The sequence below is a fragment of the Macaca fascicularis genome, chromosome 20, assembly GCF_037993035.2.
Source record: "Macaca fascicularis isolate 582-1 chromosome 20, T2T-MFA8v1.1".
NCBI lineage: Eukaryota > Metazoa > Chordata > Mammalia > Primates > Cercopithecidae > Macaca > Macaca fascicularis.
The window spans coordinates 65,063,290-65,083,397 of record NC_088394.1 but is presented as its reverse complement, the minus strand read 5'-3'; the positions used below and the strand labels follow the sequence as shown (position 1 = coordinate 65,083,397).

Genomic DNA, 20,108 nt, shown 5'->3' with positions numbered 1-20,108 from the left:
ATTAGCTGGTCATGGTGACAGGTGCCTGTAATCCCAGCTACTCGGGAGGCTGAGGCAGGAGAATCGCTTGAACCCAGCAGGCAGAGGTTGCAGTGAGCCGAGATTGTGTCACTGCACTGTAGCCTGGGTGACAAAGTGAGACTCTGTCTAAAAAAAAAAGGTATGAGATAGGCTAGAATTTAGTTAGGGCCAGCAGGCTGACTACATAGGTTGTATATTATACAACTCCAGGGCCAGGGCATGCCATTCATATAATGAGGACCCTAGGAGTTTATACAACAGCAGTGAACAACCTGCATAATTATATGTGGCAGCCCTGGATTTAACACATTTGAGAGAAACAGAATGGCCCACATGGGCTCTAGAACAAGGTGTTTCAACAGGGGCCTTACTGCCATTTTGAGCCACATCTTCTTTGCTGTAGGTGGCCATCCTGTGCATTTTAGGATGCCTGGCAGTATCCTGGGCCTCTACTACATGCCATAATAATCCCCTCCCCAGCCAGTTCTAACAACCAAAAGTGTCTCCAGACATTGCCAAAGAAAGAGAAGACATACGTTGAGTATCTCTTATCTGAAACACTTGGGACAGAAATGCTTTGGAGTTTTTCAGATTTTGAATTTTTTTGGAGTTCGGAGTATTTGCAGAATATATACTGGTTGAACATCCCTAATCCTAAAATCCAAAATGCTCCAGTGAGCATTCCTTTGAGTGTGTCATGTCAGTGCTCAAAACATTTTGAATTCTGCAGCATTCCAAATCAGGCATATGTGAGAAAGGAGTGTGGTCTACAGCAGATCAATTAATTCTCTAGGCAATTGCAAAAGGAAATACCCACAAAGATGCATTCAATTTAATTCAACTTGCCAAGAAACATCCCAATGACCAATTCATTATCTTGGGTGCAGTAATAGTAATATCAGGAACATATTACTAAACAGAAAATACGTTATATTTTAAGAGAAGTTTTAAGAAATGCAATGGGCTGGGTGCAGTGGCTCACGCCTAAAATTCCAGCATTTTTGGAGGCCGAGGCGGGTGGATCACCTGAGGTCAGGAGTTCGAGACCAGCTTGGCCAACATGGCAAAACCCCGTCCCTACTAAAAATACAAAAATTAGCCAGGTGTCATGGCTCATGCCTGTAATCCCAGCTACTCAGGAGGCTGAGGCAGAAGAATTGCTTGAACCTGGGAGGTGGAGGTTGCAGTGAGCTGAGACCACGCCACTGTACTCCAGCCTGGGCAACAGAGCAAGACTCCGTCTCAAAAAAAAGAAAAAAGAAATGCAGTGACATGTAACAATCCACAAGTTATTGTCAACATTGACATTGGACCACATAAGAGGAAACAGATGGAAAAACATTTGGAATGATCGGTAATTTAACAACGTGTTAAGATTAAATTTCTAGGAGTACAAAAACTCCTAAATTGTTCCTTAAATAAAAGAGACTGAACCAAAATCTTTCCACAATTCTTTTTTTTTTTTTTTTTTTTTTGAGACAGAGTCTCACTCTGTTGCCCAGGCTGGAGTGCAGGGGTGCGATCTCGGCTTACTGCAACCTCTGCCTCCCGGATTGAAGAGATTCTCCTGTGTCAGCTTCCTGAGTAGCTGGCACTACAGGCGCGTGACACCATGCCTGTTAATTTTTTGTATTTCTAGCAGAGACAGGGTTTCACCATGTTAGACAGGATGGCCTGGATCTCCTGCTCTCGTGATCTGCCCGCCTCAGTCTCCCAAAGTGCTGGGATTACAGGCGTGAGCCACCTTGCCCAGCCTCCTTCTACAATATTTTCTACATTGAAACGTAGACATAAAAATATATAAAGCCTCGCTGGGAGTGGTGGTGCACACCTATAGTTCCAGTTACTCATAACAACCTCAAACTCCTGGGCTCAAGCGATCCTCCCACCTTGGAGTCCTTAGTAGCTGGAACTATACGTGCAGTGGCTCATGTGCATAATCCCAGCTAATCATGGGGCTAAGGCAGGAGGACTGCTTGAACCCAGGAGTTCAAGTCCAGCCTAGGCAACATAACAAGATCCTATCTCAATAAAAAAAAAAAAATATATATATATATATATGTGTGTGTGTGTGTGTGTGTGCGTGTATATATATATATATCTGTCTCTCTATTGCACTCTCTCTATATATATATTTATATATATTTAAATCTATCTATATATATATAGAGAGAGAGACAGACAGAGAGATTCATACTTATGTAATCCTGGTTTGAGAAAACTGTTCTCTATATAAGAGAAAAATCGTAAGGGAAAAGACAGATTTATCTTCATTGAAATTAAAAACTTCTGTGTGTCAAAAACAAAATGAAACAGAAAATATGAACAAAACTAAAAGAAAATATTTATGATATAAATGTCAATGGTTCAAGATATTTAAATACATAAAATTTTTAAAAATCAAAAAATAAGGGCCGGGTGCGGTGGCTCACGTCTGTAATCCCAGCACTTTGGGAGGCCGAGGCGGGCGGATCACGAGGTCAGGAGTTCAAGACCAGCCTGGCCAGCATGGTGAAACCCCATCTCTACTAAAAATATCAAAAAAAAATTAGCTGGGCATGGTGGCACACACCTGTAGTCCCAGCTACTCAGGACGCTGAGGCAGGAGAATTGTTTGAACCTGGCAGGCAGAGGTTGTAGTGAGCTGAGATTGCACCATTGCACTCCAGCCTGGGCAACAGAGTGAGACTCTGTCTCAAAAAAAAAAAAAAAGTCAAAGAACAAAATCGATACCATAATGAAAAAACAACGGACTAGAACCTAGAACGTGTAATTATCACACACACATGCATACCCTCCACATATACAGAATCTTAGCTAGTCAATATATGGAAAAATATTTAACCTTATCAATTGAATAAATGGAAATAAAAACAAGATAGCATTCCTTTATATATCTTCTTGATAAAGATTTTTTAAAATGATAATACATAGACTATATCGTACTTTTGAGGGTACAGACAAACATTGATAATATAAACTGGCACAGCCTCTCTGGAAGACATTTCAGCAATGAATATCTTCAAAAATATTCCTGGGCCGGGTGCAGTGGCTCACGCCTGTAATCCCAGCACTTCGGGAGGCTGAGGTGGGTGGATCACCTGAGGTCAGGAGCTTGCGACCAGCCTGGCCAACAGTGAAATCCCATCTCTACTAAAAATACAAAAATTAGCTGGACGCAGTGGCAAGCACCTGTACTCAGAAGGCTGAGGCTGGAGAATCCCTTGAACTTGGGAAGTGGAGGCTGCAGTGAGGCAAGATCACACCACTGCACTCCAGCCTGGATGACAGAGCAAGACTCCATCTCAAGGAAAAAAAAAAAAATTCATATACTTCAGGCTGGGTGCTGTGGCTTACACCTTAATCTCAGCACACTGGGAAGTGGAGGTGGGAGGATCACTTGAGCCCAGGAGGTTGGGATCAGCCTGGGAAACACAGCGAGACCCCATCTCCGTAAAAAACTTAATAAATAGCTGGGTATGGTGGCGCACACCTGTGGTCCTTGCTACTCGGGAAGCTGAGGGAGGTGAATCAGACTGACAGGTCAAGGATGCAGTGAGCCATGATCGCACCACTGCATTCCATCCTGGGCAACAGAACGATACCCTGCCTCAAAAAATAAAATAAAATAAAATCATATATGTTATGTACTTTACTGTATATATGTACTACCTCAATTTTTTTTAATGGAAAGAAAAAAAGCTCCTGCTGATTTTGCACCATGATCTAGTGGCAGGAAGACAAGTAGGTGTGGCTAGGGAACTAGCATGATGAGAGAGGTAACATAGTGTACTGCACCCTGCTCCCACGGGTGGGCCGCATTCTCCCACCAACTCCCACCACTGCAGAGAAGAGGTAGAGGTGGGGAGATAGCAAGGCCTAGGCTGATGGAACTAGAACTTACCAAGCGGCTGTTCACAGCATTTCCACAACACTAGAAAACTAAGAATATTGGCTATGTTGTCAAAATGGGCTTTAATGTTACTCAAAGGATTTCAACACACCACTTCATCTATGTACCGGGACAAGTTGATGATGTGAACAGAAACAGAAACTAGCAGTTAAAGCTAAGGCTGTGTTTACAATTGCACACTCTGAAGAGTAGGCCACACAAAGAAGGGAACTTTGAGAATTAGTGGAATTTGCTTTGAAATGGCAGAAGGCTGTTTTGGAAATTGGGCTAATTATAAGAGTATGTAAGGAGGAGTGAGGCCTCACCTCAACTGTATCCAGCCCTTCATCCCCACCTCCACTCTCACCCCAGGAAATCATTTGGACTGGCCAATGGGGACTCTGAAATATGTACTTTTAGTGTTTATCATCCCAAAGGTAGAGGTCTACCAGAGAAAATACATGTTGATGTTGTCTGTGTATGGTTTATATTCTTCTCAGCTCTGATAATGCCAGTGGTGCACCCTTCACACCTACTGTGAGAGAATGATTTCTTATAATGGTGTACTTGTCTGGCATGTTTTAGATTCAAATTCAGAACTAAGGCAAATATAGAAAGTTCATCTTTCTTCTTAGAAAAAAAGTATTTTTAAATTTCACTCTCAGCTGGGTGCGGTGGCTCATGCCTGTAATCCCAGAACTTTGGGAGGCCAAGGCGGGCGGATCACCTGAGGTCAGGAGTTCGAGACCAACCTGTCCAACATGGTGAAACCCTGTCTCTACTAAAAATACAAAAATTAGCCGGGCATGGTGGTACAGGCCTGTGGTCTCAGTTACTCGGGAGGCTGAGGCAGGAGAATCAGTTGAACCCAGGAGGCGGAGTTGCAGTGAGCCAAGATGGTGCCACTGTACTCCAGTCTGGGTGACAGACATCTTTTTTTTTTTTTTTTTGAGATGGAGTTGGGCTCTATTGCCAGGCTGGAGTTGCAGTGGTAAAATCCCGGCTCACTGCAACCTCCGCTTCCCAGGTTCAAGAGATTCTCCTGCCTCAGCCTCCTGAGTAGCTGGGACTACAGGCACATGCCACCATGCCCAGCTAAGTTTTGTATTTATTTATTAATTTATTATTTATTTATTTATTTATTTATTGAGAAGGAGTCTCACTTTGTCTCCCAGGCTGGAGTGCAGTGGCGCGATCTCGGCTCACTGCAAGCTCCGCCTCCCGGGTTCACGCCATTCTCCTGCCTCAGCCTCCCAGTAGCCGGGGCTACAGGCGCCCGCCACCATGCCCGGCTAATTTTTTGTATTTTTAGTAGAGACGGGGTTTCACCGTGTTAGCCAGGATGGTCTTGATCTCCTGACCTCATGATCCGCCTGCCTCGGCCTCCCAAAGTGCTGGGATTACAGGCATGAGCCACCGCGCCCGGCCAAGTTTTGTATTTTTAGTGGAGTTGGGGTTTCACCCTGTTGGCCAGGATGGTCTCGCTCTCTTGACCTCATGATCTGCCCGCCTTGGCCTCCCAAAGTGCTGGGATTACAGGTGTGAGCCACCGCACCCGGCTAAGACTCCATCTCAAAAAATAAAAATAAAAAAAGATAGATAAACAAATTTCACTCTCTGTGACATGAATCCATTGGTCAGAAAAAAAAAATAAAATAAATTTCACTCTCAAGTAATTCTCCTTTCACTGATAAAAGGATTTAAGTGGTTGGAGACCTAGGTTCTATCATCCTTAGCCAGAAGAGTCACCTAGAAATTGGGAAAATTAAGGGCTATGTCCATAAAAACAGTACATGGCTATATGGAATTTCTATAAATCCTTTGACATGCTGATGAAGGAGGAATTCAGTGTGATCTCCTGATGCAAGTGGCAAAAAGCTACCCCACCTCCACTTTGTTCTCCAAAATCTTCCTCTACCGGATAAAGAGTAAATTTACAAGTTTTACTAGAGCTCACGGACAAATTGCCCAAGCTGAAGTTGAGATTGTATCTTCTTTTTCTGCCTTAGATAACAGACTAGTGAGTATATAATGGAATTACTAAAAAGTCAAGGACAAATATAGCAGTACTTGAGAAGTGCTGATATAATTTAAAGAATAAAAGAAGTGTGGCACTGTTATTAAGCCAAATATTAACCATCAACAGCTACACTTTATAACACAATCTGATATAGGCCATGCATGACAAGAACACAGCCCTAAAACGGAACCTCATTCTCAAAATTCACTATGGCAGCTAGCTGGCTCAAATGGATACCGTACACCACTGGCTCTCACCTGTATGATTGATTTGCCTTATTTTAAGGCTTCTAGTGATATTCAGTGTGACAGCTAATGGTTAAGTCTGTGGAGCACAGGTTAAATAAATGAATCTTTTCTCAATTCTATGTTATATAGCCCAGTATAAAAAAATCCAAAGTGTACTTGCTGGCTTATGGAGAAATTCATCTTAATTTAACCTCTCTCTTCAGAATGAACTATTGTTTTCTTTGTCCTTGTTCCCTAGGGTCCCACCTCCTAGCTTCATATGAGCACTCAATAAACAGCAAAAAGTATTTGTTTTCCTTCATTTTTAATCTTTAAAAAATGTTTACATCATTTTTGCATAGGCAAAAATAAAATTTTACTGAGCCCTTATTGTATGCCAAATACCACTGTAAGAATTACCTTATTTAATCTTTACAACAGCCCTATGAGTTAAATGTTACTAATAACCAAATTCTGGCTGGGTGCAGCGGCTCATGCCTGTAATCCCAGCACTTTGTGAAGCCAAGGTGGGAAGACTGCTTGAGGCCAGGAGTTCAAGACCAGCCTGGGCAACATGGTAAAACCCCGTCTCTACAAAAATACAAAAATTAGCCAGGCGTAGTGGCATGTACCTCTAGTCCCAGCTATTCAAGAGGCTGAAGTAGAAGGATAAAGGCTAAGAGGCATATATACAAAGGTTCTAATAGAGGTGAAATAGAGGGCTGGGCACCATGGCTCATGCCGTAATCCCAACACTTTGGGAGGCTGAGGCAGGAGGATTGCTTGAGTTCACGAGTTTGAGATTAGCCTGAAAACACAGTAATACCCCACCTCTACCAAGAGAAAAAAAAAAAAAAAAAAGCAGCGGCAGTTCAGGATTTGAAGTGAGGCAGTGTAAGTCTAGAGCCTATCCCTTAACTACTCTTCTCAGCTTATACAGCCTAGAGCAACTTCCTTCAAGTTGGTGGTTCAATTCTTAGCACTATCACTTACCAGCTGAATGAGTCTTGGACAAATTGCTGAATATGTTTGAGCTACAGTTTCTTAATCTGTAAAATGGGTTTAGTAACAGCCTCTTTACAAGATTTGTTGGGAAATTAGATGAGATTATATATATGGACAACCTGGCATACAGCAGACATTCAGCAAGAGTCAGCACTCTTCCTTCCCTGCTTGACATTTCTCTTCTTTATTCTGAGTCTCGCTCTGCTGCCCAGGCTGGAGTGCATCGGTACAATCATTGCTCACTGCAGCCTCGACTTCCCAGGCTCAGGTGATCCTCCCACCTCAGCCTCCTGAGTAGCTGGGACTACAGGTGTGTGCCACCATGCTTGGCTAATTTTTGGTAGAGACAGGGTTTTGCCATGTTACCCAGGCTGGTCTTGAACTCCTGCCAGGCCTAAAGCGATCCTCCCAAAGTGCTGAGATTACAGGCATGAGTCACGGTGCCCAGCTGACATTCCTCTTCTTTTAGCTCAAGTGTGAGACTTCTCATTCCAGCTCCATTGAAAATCAGGGCCCAACACAGCTCCCGGGGAAGGAGACTAAGCAGTTTTTTTGTTGTTGTTATTTTTGAGACGGAATCTCATTTTGTTGCCCAGGCTGGAGTGCAGTGGCACAATCTCGACTCAACCACAACCTCTGCCTCCCAGCTTCAAGCGATTCTTCTGCCTCAGCCTCCCGAGTAGCTGGGATTACAGGCGTGCACCACCATGCCCAGCTATTTTTTGTATTTTTAGTAGAGACAGGGTTTCACCATGTGGACCAGGCTGGTCTTGAACTCCTGACCTCAGGTGATCCACCTGCCTCAGCCTCCCAGAGTGCTGGGATTACAGGCGTGAGCCACCACACCTGGCCAGAGACTGAACAGTTTTAAGAAAAAGGACATTGTTGCATTCAGTCTCATAGTAGGGATCTGAGTATTTCCTAAATTCCTAAATGGGTACTAGTTCATCCCAGCCCTCAAACTACCCTCACCACGCTAGTATAACAAGCCCCCAGGTACACACACTTTGGTTTCAAAGACACTGATCTTCCACCCTTTTTCAGGTGGATGGAACAAGAAAACTCACCTAACGCCCTGACGATTCGCATCAGGACTTCCCCGACTTTCATTCTGGTCTCTGGTGTGTGCTTGTCTTTGCTGCTGTCATATTGAGCCAACAGGTCTGGCAAGATTTTCTCAGGATAGACATCTGAGAGCAGGGCAACCCCTAGGGTTGAAAACAAAAAGAAAGGATGCATTACTGTTTAGGATCAAAAGGCAAATAAACCAGTCACTCTGTGATGGGATGAACACAGAAATGCTGAAAACCATCTCTACAGCTCTTCCAGCAAGGGCTGCCTGTTGTTTGGAAAGTCAGCATAGTGAATGGAATGAAGATGAGCCTGGTAGTTGAGACTCCTGCGTTTCTCTAGTCCCAGCCTGATACGATCTCTAAGGTCACTCCCAGCACTGATGTTCTATGATCCAGGCAGTGCCTCCTGCTTTTGCTGCAGTTCTCCATTCCTGCATGATTTTCCTCTGTAGAATAGCCAGTGATGGGAGCAATTTCTACAAGGAAACATTTTCAGAGCATCCTAGACATGATCAATATTAGATCTAAGTTCATGGCTGAGTTTCCTAATCAACAGAAATAGGGAAGACCCTGACGCTGAGTCCCCCTTCGTAGGACTTGCTGATCCTCTCTCACATCCACAGCAGCGCCTTCTAAATGTGTAGCCTGGAACAGTGTTATCATAATCTGAGCCCAGCCCCATACTCAGCAAGCTTTATAGGGGTGGCAGGGAGGTGAGAGGTGACCAGACAGATCCAGAACAAAACCTCTGGTCGGCCTCAAAACTATGTAACTACAAATTATATGATTCGTGTCTATACTGTTGTTTATTCCTATTTTCTCTCATTAGTATTTAGCAGAGAACAGGAAAAAGGTTACACACTGTAAAGAACAGTGAGGAAAAAGAAAAAAGGTAAAGAAGGAATAGGTAGAAATAGGGGTTCCAGGATGAGAATCCACTTCTACCTCAAGCACCCTGGCCCATCAACTCTGCTTTGGGTTTTTCCAGTAATCTCCTCATTGGTCTCCCTGCTTCTACTCTTTTCATCCATTGCAGCTGGAGCTATTTGGTTTGAATCATAAGTCTGGCCCCTTCATTCTTCTGCCCAGACCCCTCAGTGGTTTCCCTTCTCCCCTGAATATGAGCAGTCCCCACCCACTGCCTTCCTTTGTTCTCTCTCTGATCTCATCTTTTAACACTCTCCCTTGCTTCCTGGCCTCCTTGCTATTCTCCAGTAGACCAAGTGATCCTGGCCTGGAGCAGTCGGCCTCACTTCCCCCTCTGCATCGGCTGCTCCTCCTGGTGGCCTCACAGCTTGCTCCCAAACCCTATCATGTCTCTGCTCACAGATCACATTTGTCACATCTAAAACGGCAGCCTCGGCCGGGCGCGGTGGCTCAAGCCTGTAATCCCAGCACTTTGAGAGGCCGAGACGGGCGGATCACGAGGTCAGGAGATCGAGACCATCCTGGCTAACACGGTGAAACCCCATCTCTACTAAAAAATACAAAAAAACTAGCCGGGCGAAGTGGCGGGCGCCTGTGGTCCCAGCTACTCGGGAGGCTGAGGCAGGAGAATGGCGTAAACCCGGGAGGCGGAGCTTGCAGTGAGCTGAGATCCGGCCACTGCACTCCAGCCTGGGCGACAGAGCCAGACTCAGTCTCAAAAAAAAAAAAAAAAAAAAAAAAAAAAAAAAACGGCAGCCTCCTTCCCCTACCACTCTTTACCCCTCTCAATCTGCTTCATTTGTCTTAGCACTTAATATCACCTGACAGGTTGTGTATTTCCTTATTGTCTGCTCTCCTCCTTGGAATGTGAACTCTATAATAAAGTCAAGGATTTTCTTTTGTTCCCTGCTGTATCCCCAATGCCTAGAAGAGTCCTAGCACGTGTCGGGTGCTCAGTAACTACTTACTAAATGAATGAATGGATGAATGGATGGATGAGTAAAAAGGGTTCAAATATACAGTCCTGATATAAATTTCAGGAATTAAGAAAGAGAGGATGGGGAAGAAGTAATATAAATGCTTGAGAAATCTATACTTATTTTTCATCTAAGTTTACCATTCTCATGTTTAAACTGACAGCCTTGCAGGCAAAGTCTACGTGCAGCTTTTTATGTTATAGGTTGTGATTCCATTCTCTTCTAAATCACATCCACACTCTTCACTGGGCTTCTTAACCGCCGCATCTGCTGAGCTGTGAAGGCGGAGCACCTGCTGAGGGCTGCACCTGTCTGCCCATCCTCCTTTCTGCCCTCCCCACCCCCACCTTTCCTTGCTTCCAAAGAGCCTGGGAAGTCTCTGCATGTGATCCTAAGCCAACACCTCTGCATGTGGTCCTAAGCCACACTTCCAATCCAGAGTCCAATCTTACACAAGCAGAAGCTCTGCTCTTAAGAGAGATTCAGGTTGTGGCACAACACTGTCGCCAAAATGTGACACTGTAGTAGTAGTTCACTCTATTATGTAAAATGATGAAGTCCTTGGGGGTTCAACATGGAGTTATGGAATATTGTAGCATAGAAAAAAAAAATCTGTGTCGGCTGGGCGCGATGGCTCACGCGTGTAATCCCAACACTTTGGGAGGCCGAGGTGGGCGGATCACTTGAGGTTAGGAGTTCAAGATCAGTCTGGCCAACATAGTGAAACCCCGTCTCTACTAAAAATACAAACAGTTAGCTGGGCGTGGTAGTGGGTGCCTGTAACCCCAGTTACTCAGGAGGCTGAAGCAGGAGAATCACTTGAACCTGGGAGGAGGAGGCTGCAGTGAGCCGAGATCGCACCACTGCACTCCAGTCTAGGCAACAACAGCGAAACTCCATCTCCAAAAAAAGAAAAAAAAAAAAATGTCTGAGGCTTAAGGGTAAGTGAACTGTTTGCTAAGAGAAAGAAGAGGGGGCTAGGTGCAGTGGCTCACACCTGTAATCCCAGCACTTTGGGAGGCTGAGGTGGGAGGATCACATGAGGCAAGGAGTTTGAGGCCAGTCTGGGCAACACAGGGAGACCCCATCTCTATAAAAATATTTTTTTAAAAATTAGCCAGGTCCACAATCCTCCTGCCTCAGCCTCCGAGTAGCTGGGACTGCAGGTGCCTGCCACCAAGCCTGGCTAATTTTTATATTTTTAGTAGACACAGGGTTTCACCATGTTGGCCAGGCTGGTCTCGAACTCCTGAGGTGATCCGCCCTCCTCGGCCTCCCAAAGTGCTGGGATTACAGGCGTGAGCCACTGCGCCCGGCCCATAACTACTTTCTAAAATGAGTTCTCAACTCAGAAAATCTGGTGGGTGTTTCCCTATGACTTTGCAATGGAAAACAGTAGAAAAATGGGATTTGCTTTATACAACTTTGACCTATTTCTAGCTTTTCTGAAACCTATTACTAAAGTCCCTCCTACTGTTGTTTATTCCTATTTTCTCTCATTAGTCTTTAGCAGAGAACAGTCATTTACTTCTGTGAACATACTATCCTGGCCAAATAAGCTCTGGACTTCCTCTCTGTAGTGGGCAGACGTGTGATTACACATAGCATCCACTCTCTCTTCTGGTAACAACACTATGGTGTTCTTTTGGAGAAATATCCCTTTCTTACTCTTGGTCTGTGTGGTTTGAGTGGGCTAACTATACCCACTTTCTCCCCCTGCAGGTGTCAACTTGTATCCCAGGCTGGCCAGTTAGGATCTTCCATTCCATCCCCACCACCATGATTGGTTCAGGAATGGGGAATGAGATCCGATCCTGAAACTCACACTGACACTACTGGGAAAGATACATTCCCCTCCCCACCACCCGCTGAAGAGACTAACCTGGAGCTGCCAGTGGCCACCATATGGAAAAAGCCCACCCAAGAATGACACCAACACAGAGGAGAGCCCACCTGAGAGGGAGGGAGAAGAGGAAGAGACCCGGTGGCATCTTTTCAGCTCCTGGACCCAGGTGTACTCTACCCACTCGACTTTCTGGACACAAAAGCCAATAAAGACCCTCTAATGCTCATACCAGTTTGACTGTTTTTCAATTAAAAGAATCCTAACACACCCTTTTTCAGATTAACAATGATTTTTCAGATTTTTTTTTTTCTTTTCCTATAATGCTAAACTTTAAACTCATTAGGGAGCTTTTAGCTCTCCCGGTCTTCCATAAAAAGGTTGCCAAAGCAAAGCACAGTTTCCTTGCTTCCCACAGTCCCAGGTCTACTAGCAATTGTTTATCTTCCTGCTGGTCTGCTCCACGGACGGCTGCCAAATGGCTGGCTGTTTGAGTTTTACCTTCTAGGATACAGGTGCCACCTATGAGTTTATAAATCCCTGGAGAATAAGAGTACAGTTCCCCCTTTATTCACCAAGCAGTGAAGAGAGTCATACATGATGGTTAACAACGTATAAAAATGAAAGGGATGAGATTGTGTGGCTGTTTTTATTTATTTCGAAAAAACTTTCTGTACTTTGGCACTCTGTGGAAGCATGGCTATAAACCTTCACATGACCATGGGCCCATCACACTTGATAATTCCTTTGTGACTTGAAAATGGGGTAATTTCTGGGTCAGCACAAGATTCAAGAAAACATCACACATCAATCCCTTTGGCCATGAGACCCAAAGGACGGTGTGAGAGAGACCTCTTTCCATTCTGATCGTAGGAAACTAGTTGTACATTTTAGGATGTGGTGCAACAGATGAGATATAGAGAAGGTAAAACTGAATCCAAACTGGCAAGAGTTCACAGAAGCATTCTGAAATTTTTTTTGGAGGCAATGCATAGAATATTGGTAACTTAACATAACTAAAAAAATGTTAGGCTGGATGCAGTGGCTCACGCCTGTAATCCCAGCACTTTGAGAGGCCAAGGCGGGTGGATCACCCGAGGTCAGGAGTTCGAGACCAGCCTGACCAACACGGTGAAACTCCTGTCTCTACTAAATACAAAAAATTAGCTGGGTGTGGTAGCAGGTGCCTGTAATCCCAGATACTTGGGAGGCTGAGACAGGAGAATCACTTGAACCCAGGAGGCAGAGGTTGCAGTGAGCCAAGATTGCAACATTGCACTCCAACCTGGGCAACGAGAGCGAAAACTCCAACTCAAAAAAAACAAAAACAAGGCCGGGCGCGGTGGCTCAAGCCTGTAATCCCAGCACTTTGGGAGGCCAAGATGGGCGGATCACGAGGTCAGGAGATCGAGACCATCCTGGCTAACACGGTGAAACCCCGTCTCTACTAAGAAATACAAAAAATAGCCGGGCGAGGTGGCAGCGCCTGTAGTCCCAGCTACTCGGGAGGCTGAGGCCGGAGAATGGCGTGAACCCGGGAGGCGGAGCTTGCAGTGAGCTGAGATCCGGCCACTGCACTCCAGCCTGGGCTACAGAGCGAGACTCCGTCTCAAAAAAAAAAAAAAAAAAAACAACCAAAAACAAAAACAAAAAAGGCCGGGTGCGGTAGCTGACGCCTGTAATCCCAGCACTTTAGGAGGCTGAGGTGGCCGGATCACGAGGTCAGGAGTTCGAGACCAGCCTGGCCAATATGGTGAAACCCCGTCTCTACTAAAAATACGAAAATTAGCTGGGCATGGAGGCATGCGCCTGTAGTCCCGGCTACTAGGGAGGCTGAGGCAGGAGAATCTCTTGAACCTAGAAGGTGGAAGTTGCAGTGAACCAAGATCACACCACTGCACTTCAGCCTGGGCGACAAGGTGAGACTCTGTCTCAAAAAAAAAAAAAAAAAAAAAGTTATTACAATAACTACATGTAACAAAAAAGACTGTCAACTTTGTAAAATAACTGTTTTTTTTTTTCTTCCCCCAAGACTTCCCTGAAAGCCACAAACATATTTTGGTCAAAACAGTGTTTACTTCAAGATGATCCCACAGCATGTTAACTCAGTGATTCTGAGTAGTAAAAGGAATTTGGGTGTCGTGTACTTTTACTTAGTACTCTTGCATTAACAGGAAAGTCAGTCTAATTCTAAAATGTCTTTGCTAACTGGCTGTGTCCCAGGAAACTGCTAAGCCATTCCTACTTCAAAACTAACCTGCCTCGTTTCTCCTGGGCAGATAACAACCTCCCAAAATACCCACAGCAACCCGGAAAACCACCTACTCACTCGAAACTCACAGGTATTTCTGCCAACAAAACTGCAAGAAACACAAAAACCCACACATTGTATAATTCCATTGAAATGAAATGTCCAGAATAGGCAAATCTCTACATGGGGAAAGTAGATTTAGTGGTTACCCGGGGCTGTGGTAGTTTGAGAAAGTAGGGAGTGACTGTTAATAGTTACAAAGTTTCTTTCTGGGGTGACAAAAAACATTCTAAAACAGGGGTCCCCAACTCCCAGGCCACAGACTAGTACTGGGCATGGCCTGTTAGGAAAGGGACCACACGGCAGGAGGTGAGCAGCAAGGGAGCATTACCGCCTGAGCTCCGCCTCCTGTCAGATCACTGGAGGCAACAGATTCTCCCAGGAGTGTGAACCCTATTGTGAATTGCACATGCAAGGGATCTAGGTTGTCTGCTCCTTATGAAAATGGAATGTGTGATGATCTGAGATGGAACAGTTTCATTCTGAATCTATCCCCACCCTCCCAACACCGCCCCGTGCATGGAAAAACTGTCTTCCACGAAACCAGTCCCTGGTGCCCAAAAAGTTGGGGACCATAGTTCTAAAATTCCAGCCTGGGCAACATAGCCACACCCCATCTCTACAAAAATTTAAAAACTAAGCCAGATAGGCTGGGCACAGTGGCTCACACCTGTAATCACAGCACTTTGGGAGGCTGAAGTGTGTGGATCACTTGCAGTCAGGGGTTTGAGATCAGCCTGGCCAACATGGCAAAAACTCCGTCTCTACTAAAAATACAAAAATTAGCAGGGCATGGTGGTGCATGTGTGTACTCCCAGCTACTTAGGAGGCTGAGGCAAGAAAATCGCTTGAACCCAGAAGGCAGATGTTGCAGTGAGCCGAGATTGCGCCGCTGCACTCCAGCCTGAGTGACAGAGCGAGACACTGTCTCCAAAAAAAAAAAAAAAAAAATTAGCCAGACATGGTGGTGCATGCCTGTAGTCCTAACTACTTGAGAGGCTGAGGCAAGTGAGTCACTTGATCCCAGTAATTCAAGGTTTAGTGAGCTAGCATAATGCCACCGCACTCAAGCCTTTGTGACAGAGGGAGACCCTGTCTCAAAATGTTAAAAACTTCTCAAATTGACTCTGGTGATGGTTACACTCTGAAAATATGCTAAAAACCAGTGCATTATTCCATTATTTATTTATGTATTTTTTGAGATGGAGACTCACTCTGTTGCCCAGGCTGGAGTGCAGTGGCACAATCTCAGCTCACTGCAACCTCTGCCTCCTGGATTCAAATGATTCTCCTGTCTCAGCCTCTTGAGTAGTTGGGACTACAGGTGCGCATCACCACACTCAGCTAATTTTTTGTATTTTAGTAGAGATGGGGTTTCACCATGTTGGTCTTGCTGGTCTCTAACTCCTGAACTCAGGCAATCCACCCGCCTTGGCCTCCCAAAGTGCTGGGATTACAGGCATGAGCCACTGCACCCGGCCTCATTTTTTGTTTTTTAAGACAGAGTCTTGCTCTGTCGCCCAGGATGGATTACTTTGGTATAATCACAGCTCACTGCAGCCTCAACTTCCCAGGCTCAAGTTATCCTCTCACTTCAGTATAGCTGTGTGTGTATAGGTGTGTGCCACCACACGTGGCTAATTTTGTTTAGTTTTTGTAGAGACAAGGTCTTACTATGTTACCTTGGCTGGTCTCAACACCTGGACTCAAGTGATCCTCCCACCCCAGCCTCCCAAAGTGTTGGGATTATAGGCGTGAGCCACTGCACCTGGTCTGAATTGTTCACTTTAAATGGATCAATGGTATTGTATGTGACTTATATCTCAAAAAGTTGTTTTTAAGAAACTATAAGAAAGTATTTCATACCCACCCTTTTAGGTTTTTATTTCTTATTTTAAAAATGTTATTATTATTTTGAGACACAGTCTTGCTTTGTGGCTCAAGCTGGAGTGCAGTGGCACAATCTCAGCTCACTGCAACCTCCAACTCCTGGGTGCAAGCAACCCTCCTGCCTCAGCCTCTGGAGTAGCTGGGATCACAGGTATGCGCCACCACACCTGGCTAATTTTTGTATTTTTAGTAGAGACGGGGTTTCACCATGTTGGCCAGGTTGGTCTTGAAATCCTGAGCTCAAGTGATCTGCCTGTCTTGGCATCCCAAAGTGCTGGGATTACAGACGTGAGCTACCACGGCTGGCAGGTTTTTAGAATAGAAGAAAAAGGAAGAAAATAATATAGCATATCTTAAGTATAAAGAGAAATCACTGCCAAGAGCAGATTATCAGCTTCCTTCCGTATCCAAATCTGTTTTGGTTGCCCCTGCAGGGTGACAGTGGAAAGAGGGGGAAAATGAATTGTAACCCGTTACTCGATTAAAAAAGAAAATCAAAATTAGCCGGGCATGGGCTGGGCATGGTGGCTCACGCCTGTAATCCCAGCACTTTGAGAGGCCAAGGTGGGTGGATCAGGAGGTCAGGAGATCGAGATCATCCTGGCTGACACGGTGAAACCCCGTCCCTACAAAAAATACAAAAAAATTAGCTGGGCATGGTGGCATGTGCCTGTAGTCCCAGCTGCTGGGGAGGCTGAGGCAGGAGAATGGCGTGAACCTGGGAGTCGGAGCTTGCGGTGAGCTGAGATTGCATCACTGCACTCCAGCCTGGGTGACAGAGCAAGATTCTGTCTCAAAACAAACAAACAAACAAAACATTAGCCAGGCGTGGTGTCATGCACCTGTAATTCCCGCTACTCAGGAGGCTGAGGCAGGGGAATTGTTTGAACCAGGGAGGTGGAGGTTGCACTGAGCCGAGATCGTGCCACTGCACTCCAACCTGGGTGACAGAGCGAGACTCCGTCTCAAAAAAGAAAAAAGAAAATCAAGTATTTTGCATTTCATACAATGCCTTGCATTCATAAGAAAATGGTGTATTACATTTAAAAGTCAAATTCTGTGGTATGCCAGAAATTCTACTCTAGAAATCTATCCTAATAGGTGCATTAACACAAGCAGGAAATTACTTATGTACAAAAATCATCACTGTAACACTATTCGTAATAGAAAAGACTGGAAACAAATTTTCATCAACAGAAAATTGATTAAGTTGTGGTCATTCATACAATGGAATATAATGCATCCGTTTAAAAAATGAATAAGGCCAGATACAGTGGCTTACGCCTGTAATCCCAGCATTTGAGAAGCCAAGGTAAGCAAATGAATTACTTGAGGCCAGGAATTCAAGACCTGCCAGGCCAACATAGCGAAACCCCGTCTCTACCGAAAAAAAAAAAAAAAAAAAAGTGCACTGAGACACATCCCTAGAATCCCAGCTACTCGGGAGGTGGAGGCAGGAGAATCAGTTGAACCCAGGAAGCGGAGGTTGTAGTGAGCCAAGATTGAGCCATTGCACTCCAGCCTAGGCAACAGAGCGAGACTCGGTCTTATATACACATACAAAAAAAATTAATATGTTTTTAAACAACTGTAATGAAATGAATTCTAAGATCTATTGTTAAGTAAAAAGCAAGGTGCAAAATCATCTCTATTGAATTCAACTATTTGCGTACAAAGAGGAAATATACACTCATCGAATAATTCTGGAAGGATACTCAAGAAACTAATGATATTGATTTTTTCTGGGGAGGGAAACTGGGTGACAAGGGGACAGATGTGAGAGAGAGACTTTTTATTTTTGTGTCTTTTAGTAAGTTTAAATTTTTTTTTACTTTTAATTTGTTTAATTAACAAATAATAATTGTACATATTCATAGGGTACATGGTGATGTTTCCATAGCTATAATATAGTGATCAGATCAGGGTAATTAGCATATTCTTCACTCAAATATTTATCATTTCTCTGTGTTAGGAACATTTTGAATTTCGAATGATATAAATAAAATATACATTTTTTTAAAAATCTGTGATAAATTTTAAAATTTATGTTTAACATTTTAACAAATTTGTCTTTCAAAGTAGAACAGTCTCTTTTAGAGGTAAAAATGTAAAAAGAATTGCAACTAGGCCGGGAGCGGTGGCTCACGCCTGTAATCCCAGCACTTTGGGAGGCCCAGGCAGGTGGATCACCAGGTCAGGAGATCGAGACCATCCTGGCTAACATGGTAAAACCCCGTCTCTACTAAAAATACAAAAAAATTAGCCGGGCGTGGTGGCAGGCGCCTGTAGTCCCAGCTACTCGGAAGGCTGAGACAGAAGAATGGTGTGAACTCGGGAGGCGGAGCTTGCAGTGAGCCAAGATTGTGCCACTGCACTCCAGCCTGGGTGATAGAGCTAGACTCTGTCTCCAAAAAAAAAAAAAAAAAAAAAGCAACTAACAGCAGAATGACCACAAACATTTGTATCCTCTTTCTCCTGAAATCTCACTAAAGTGACAAGGTGTAAAAAAGGTATGAACCCACAACCAAGGAAAAAGACAATGGGATAGGTGTCAAAGGGTGAAGTCTGGGTAAACAGAACAAAACTAGAGCAAAATTATGATATGTGCATGATAGAGTTGCTGGATCTTTGGAAAATATATCAGTAAGTATATAGAAAAGGAAGCAAATGTGCAGGGAAGGCTGATGACTGCACTAGGCTCAGCACTGAATAACATCCAGACAGTGCCCAATGATTTAGCCAAAAATTGTGATGGGAAATGGCAGGAGAAGTTGTTGGAGCAAGTGCGTACCTATGTGTGTGCACTAAGTCCACATCTAACATGTAGAAAGCAAGTAAGTCATGTCCAAAATATTTTAAATCAAGAGAGGTCTGTGTAAGCATTTTATTTAGAAACAGAAAAAATTACTAGAAAAAACTACTTTAAAAAGGAGGGGTATGAAGATGGCAGTCTCTGGGGATTGGAACTAGGGTATAAAAAGTAGGGCAAGGGGCTGGGCATGGTGGTTCACACCTGTAATCCCAGCACTTTGGCAGGCCAAGGTGGGCAGATCACTTGAGGGTCAGGAGTTCAAGACCAGCCTGGCTAACATGGTGAAATCCTACTAAACATACAAAAATTAGCTAAGCGTGGTAGCCCACACCTGTAATCCCAGTTACCATGGAGGCTGAGGTGGGAAGATTGCTTGAACCTGGGAGGTGGAGGTTGCAGTGAGCTGAGATTACACCACTGCACTGCATCCTGGGTGAGGTGACAGAGTGAGACTCTGTCTCAAGAAAAAAAGGGCAAAGACAAGCTTTTTTGACTCTTTATTTTATTATTATTATTTTTTTGAGACAGAGTTTTGCTCTTGTTGCCCAGGCTGGAGTGCAATGGTGCAATCTTGGCTTACTACAACCTCCGCCTCCCAGGTTCAAGCAATTCTCCTGCCTCAGCCTCCTGAGTAGCTGGGATTATAGGCATGTACCACCACACCCGGCTAATTTTGTATTTTTAGTAAAGACAAGGTTTCTCCATGTTGGTCAGGCTGGTCTCAAATTCCCGACCTCAGGTGATCCACCCGCTTTTTTTGACTCTTTAAAGACTATGTTCAAAGTAATCAATAAAAATAAGTTCATTTAAAAAACTAGAAAGATATGAAAATGTATATTAATCTCTAGTGAAAGCTCTAAAGAGAATAACAAATGATGGTTAAGAGAAGTGGGAAGACACAATGAAATTTTCCTCCTGATTAAGAAAAGAGAATCACCAGTCTGTGATTGTCCTCTCTTGCAGATCTAAGCCACAAAGATAATAAATAACTCTAAAGAGAAGGAAATACCACCCTTTAGCAGGATACTTCAGTTGTTACGCATGCGAGACCTTTTATTATGATGGAAACTAACAATAATTTCAGCTCTAAGAATTCAGGAAGTTGCACAA

General features: G+C 44.2%; 1 protein-coding gene across 6 annotated transcripts in view; it reads right to left on the bottom strand.

Moving 5' to 3' along the window:
* TANGO6 (transport and golgi organization 6 homolog) overlaps positions 1 to 20,108 on the bottom strand; it is a 257,551-nt gene that overhangs the window by 104,877 nt on the left and 132,566 nt on the right. For all 6 annotated transcript variants that reach the window (XR_010583644.2, XR_012429092.1, XR_010583643.2 and 3 more), the window contains exon 15: positions 8,233 to 8,373. Coding sequence is in view for 2 of the 6 variants with exons in the window: in XM_065536620.2 (XP_065392692.1) it covers positions 8,233 to 8,373 (141 nt within the window). In the remaining 4 variants the exon portion in view is untranslated. The remainder of the gene's footprint in view (positions 1 to 8,232; positions 8,374 to 20,108) is intronic.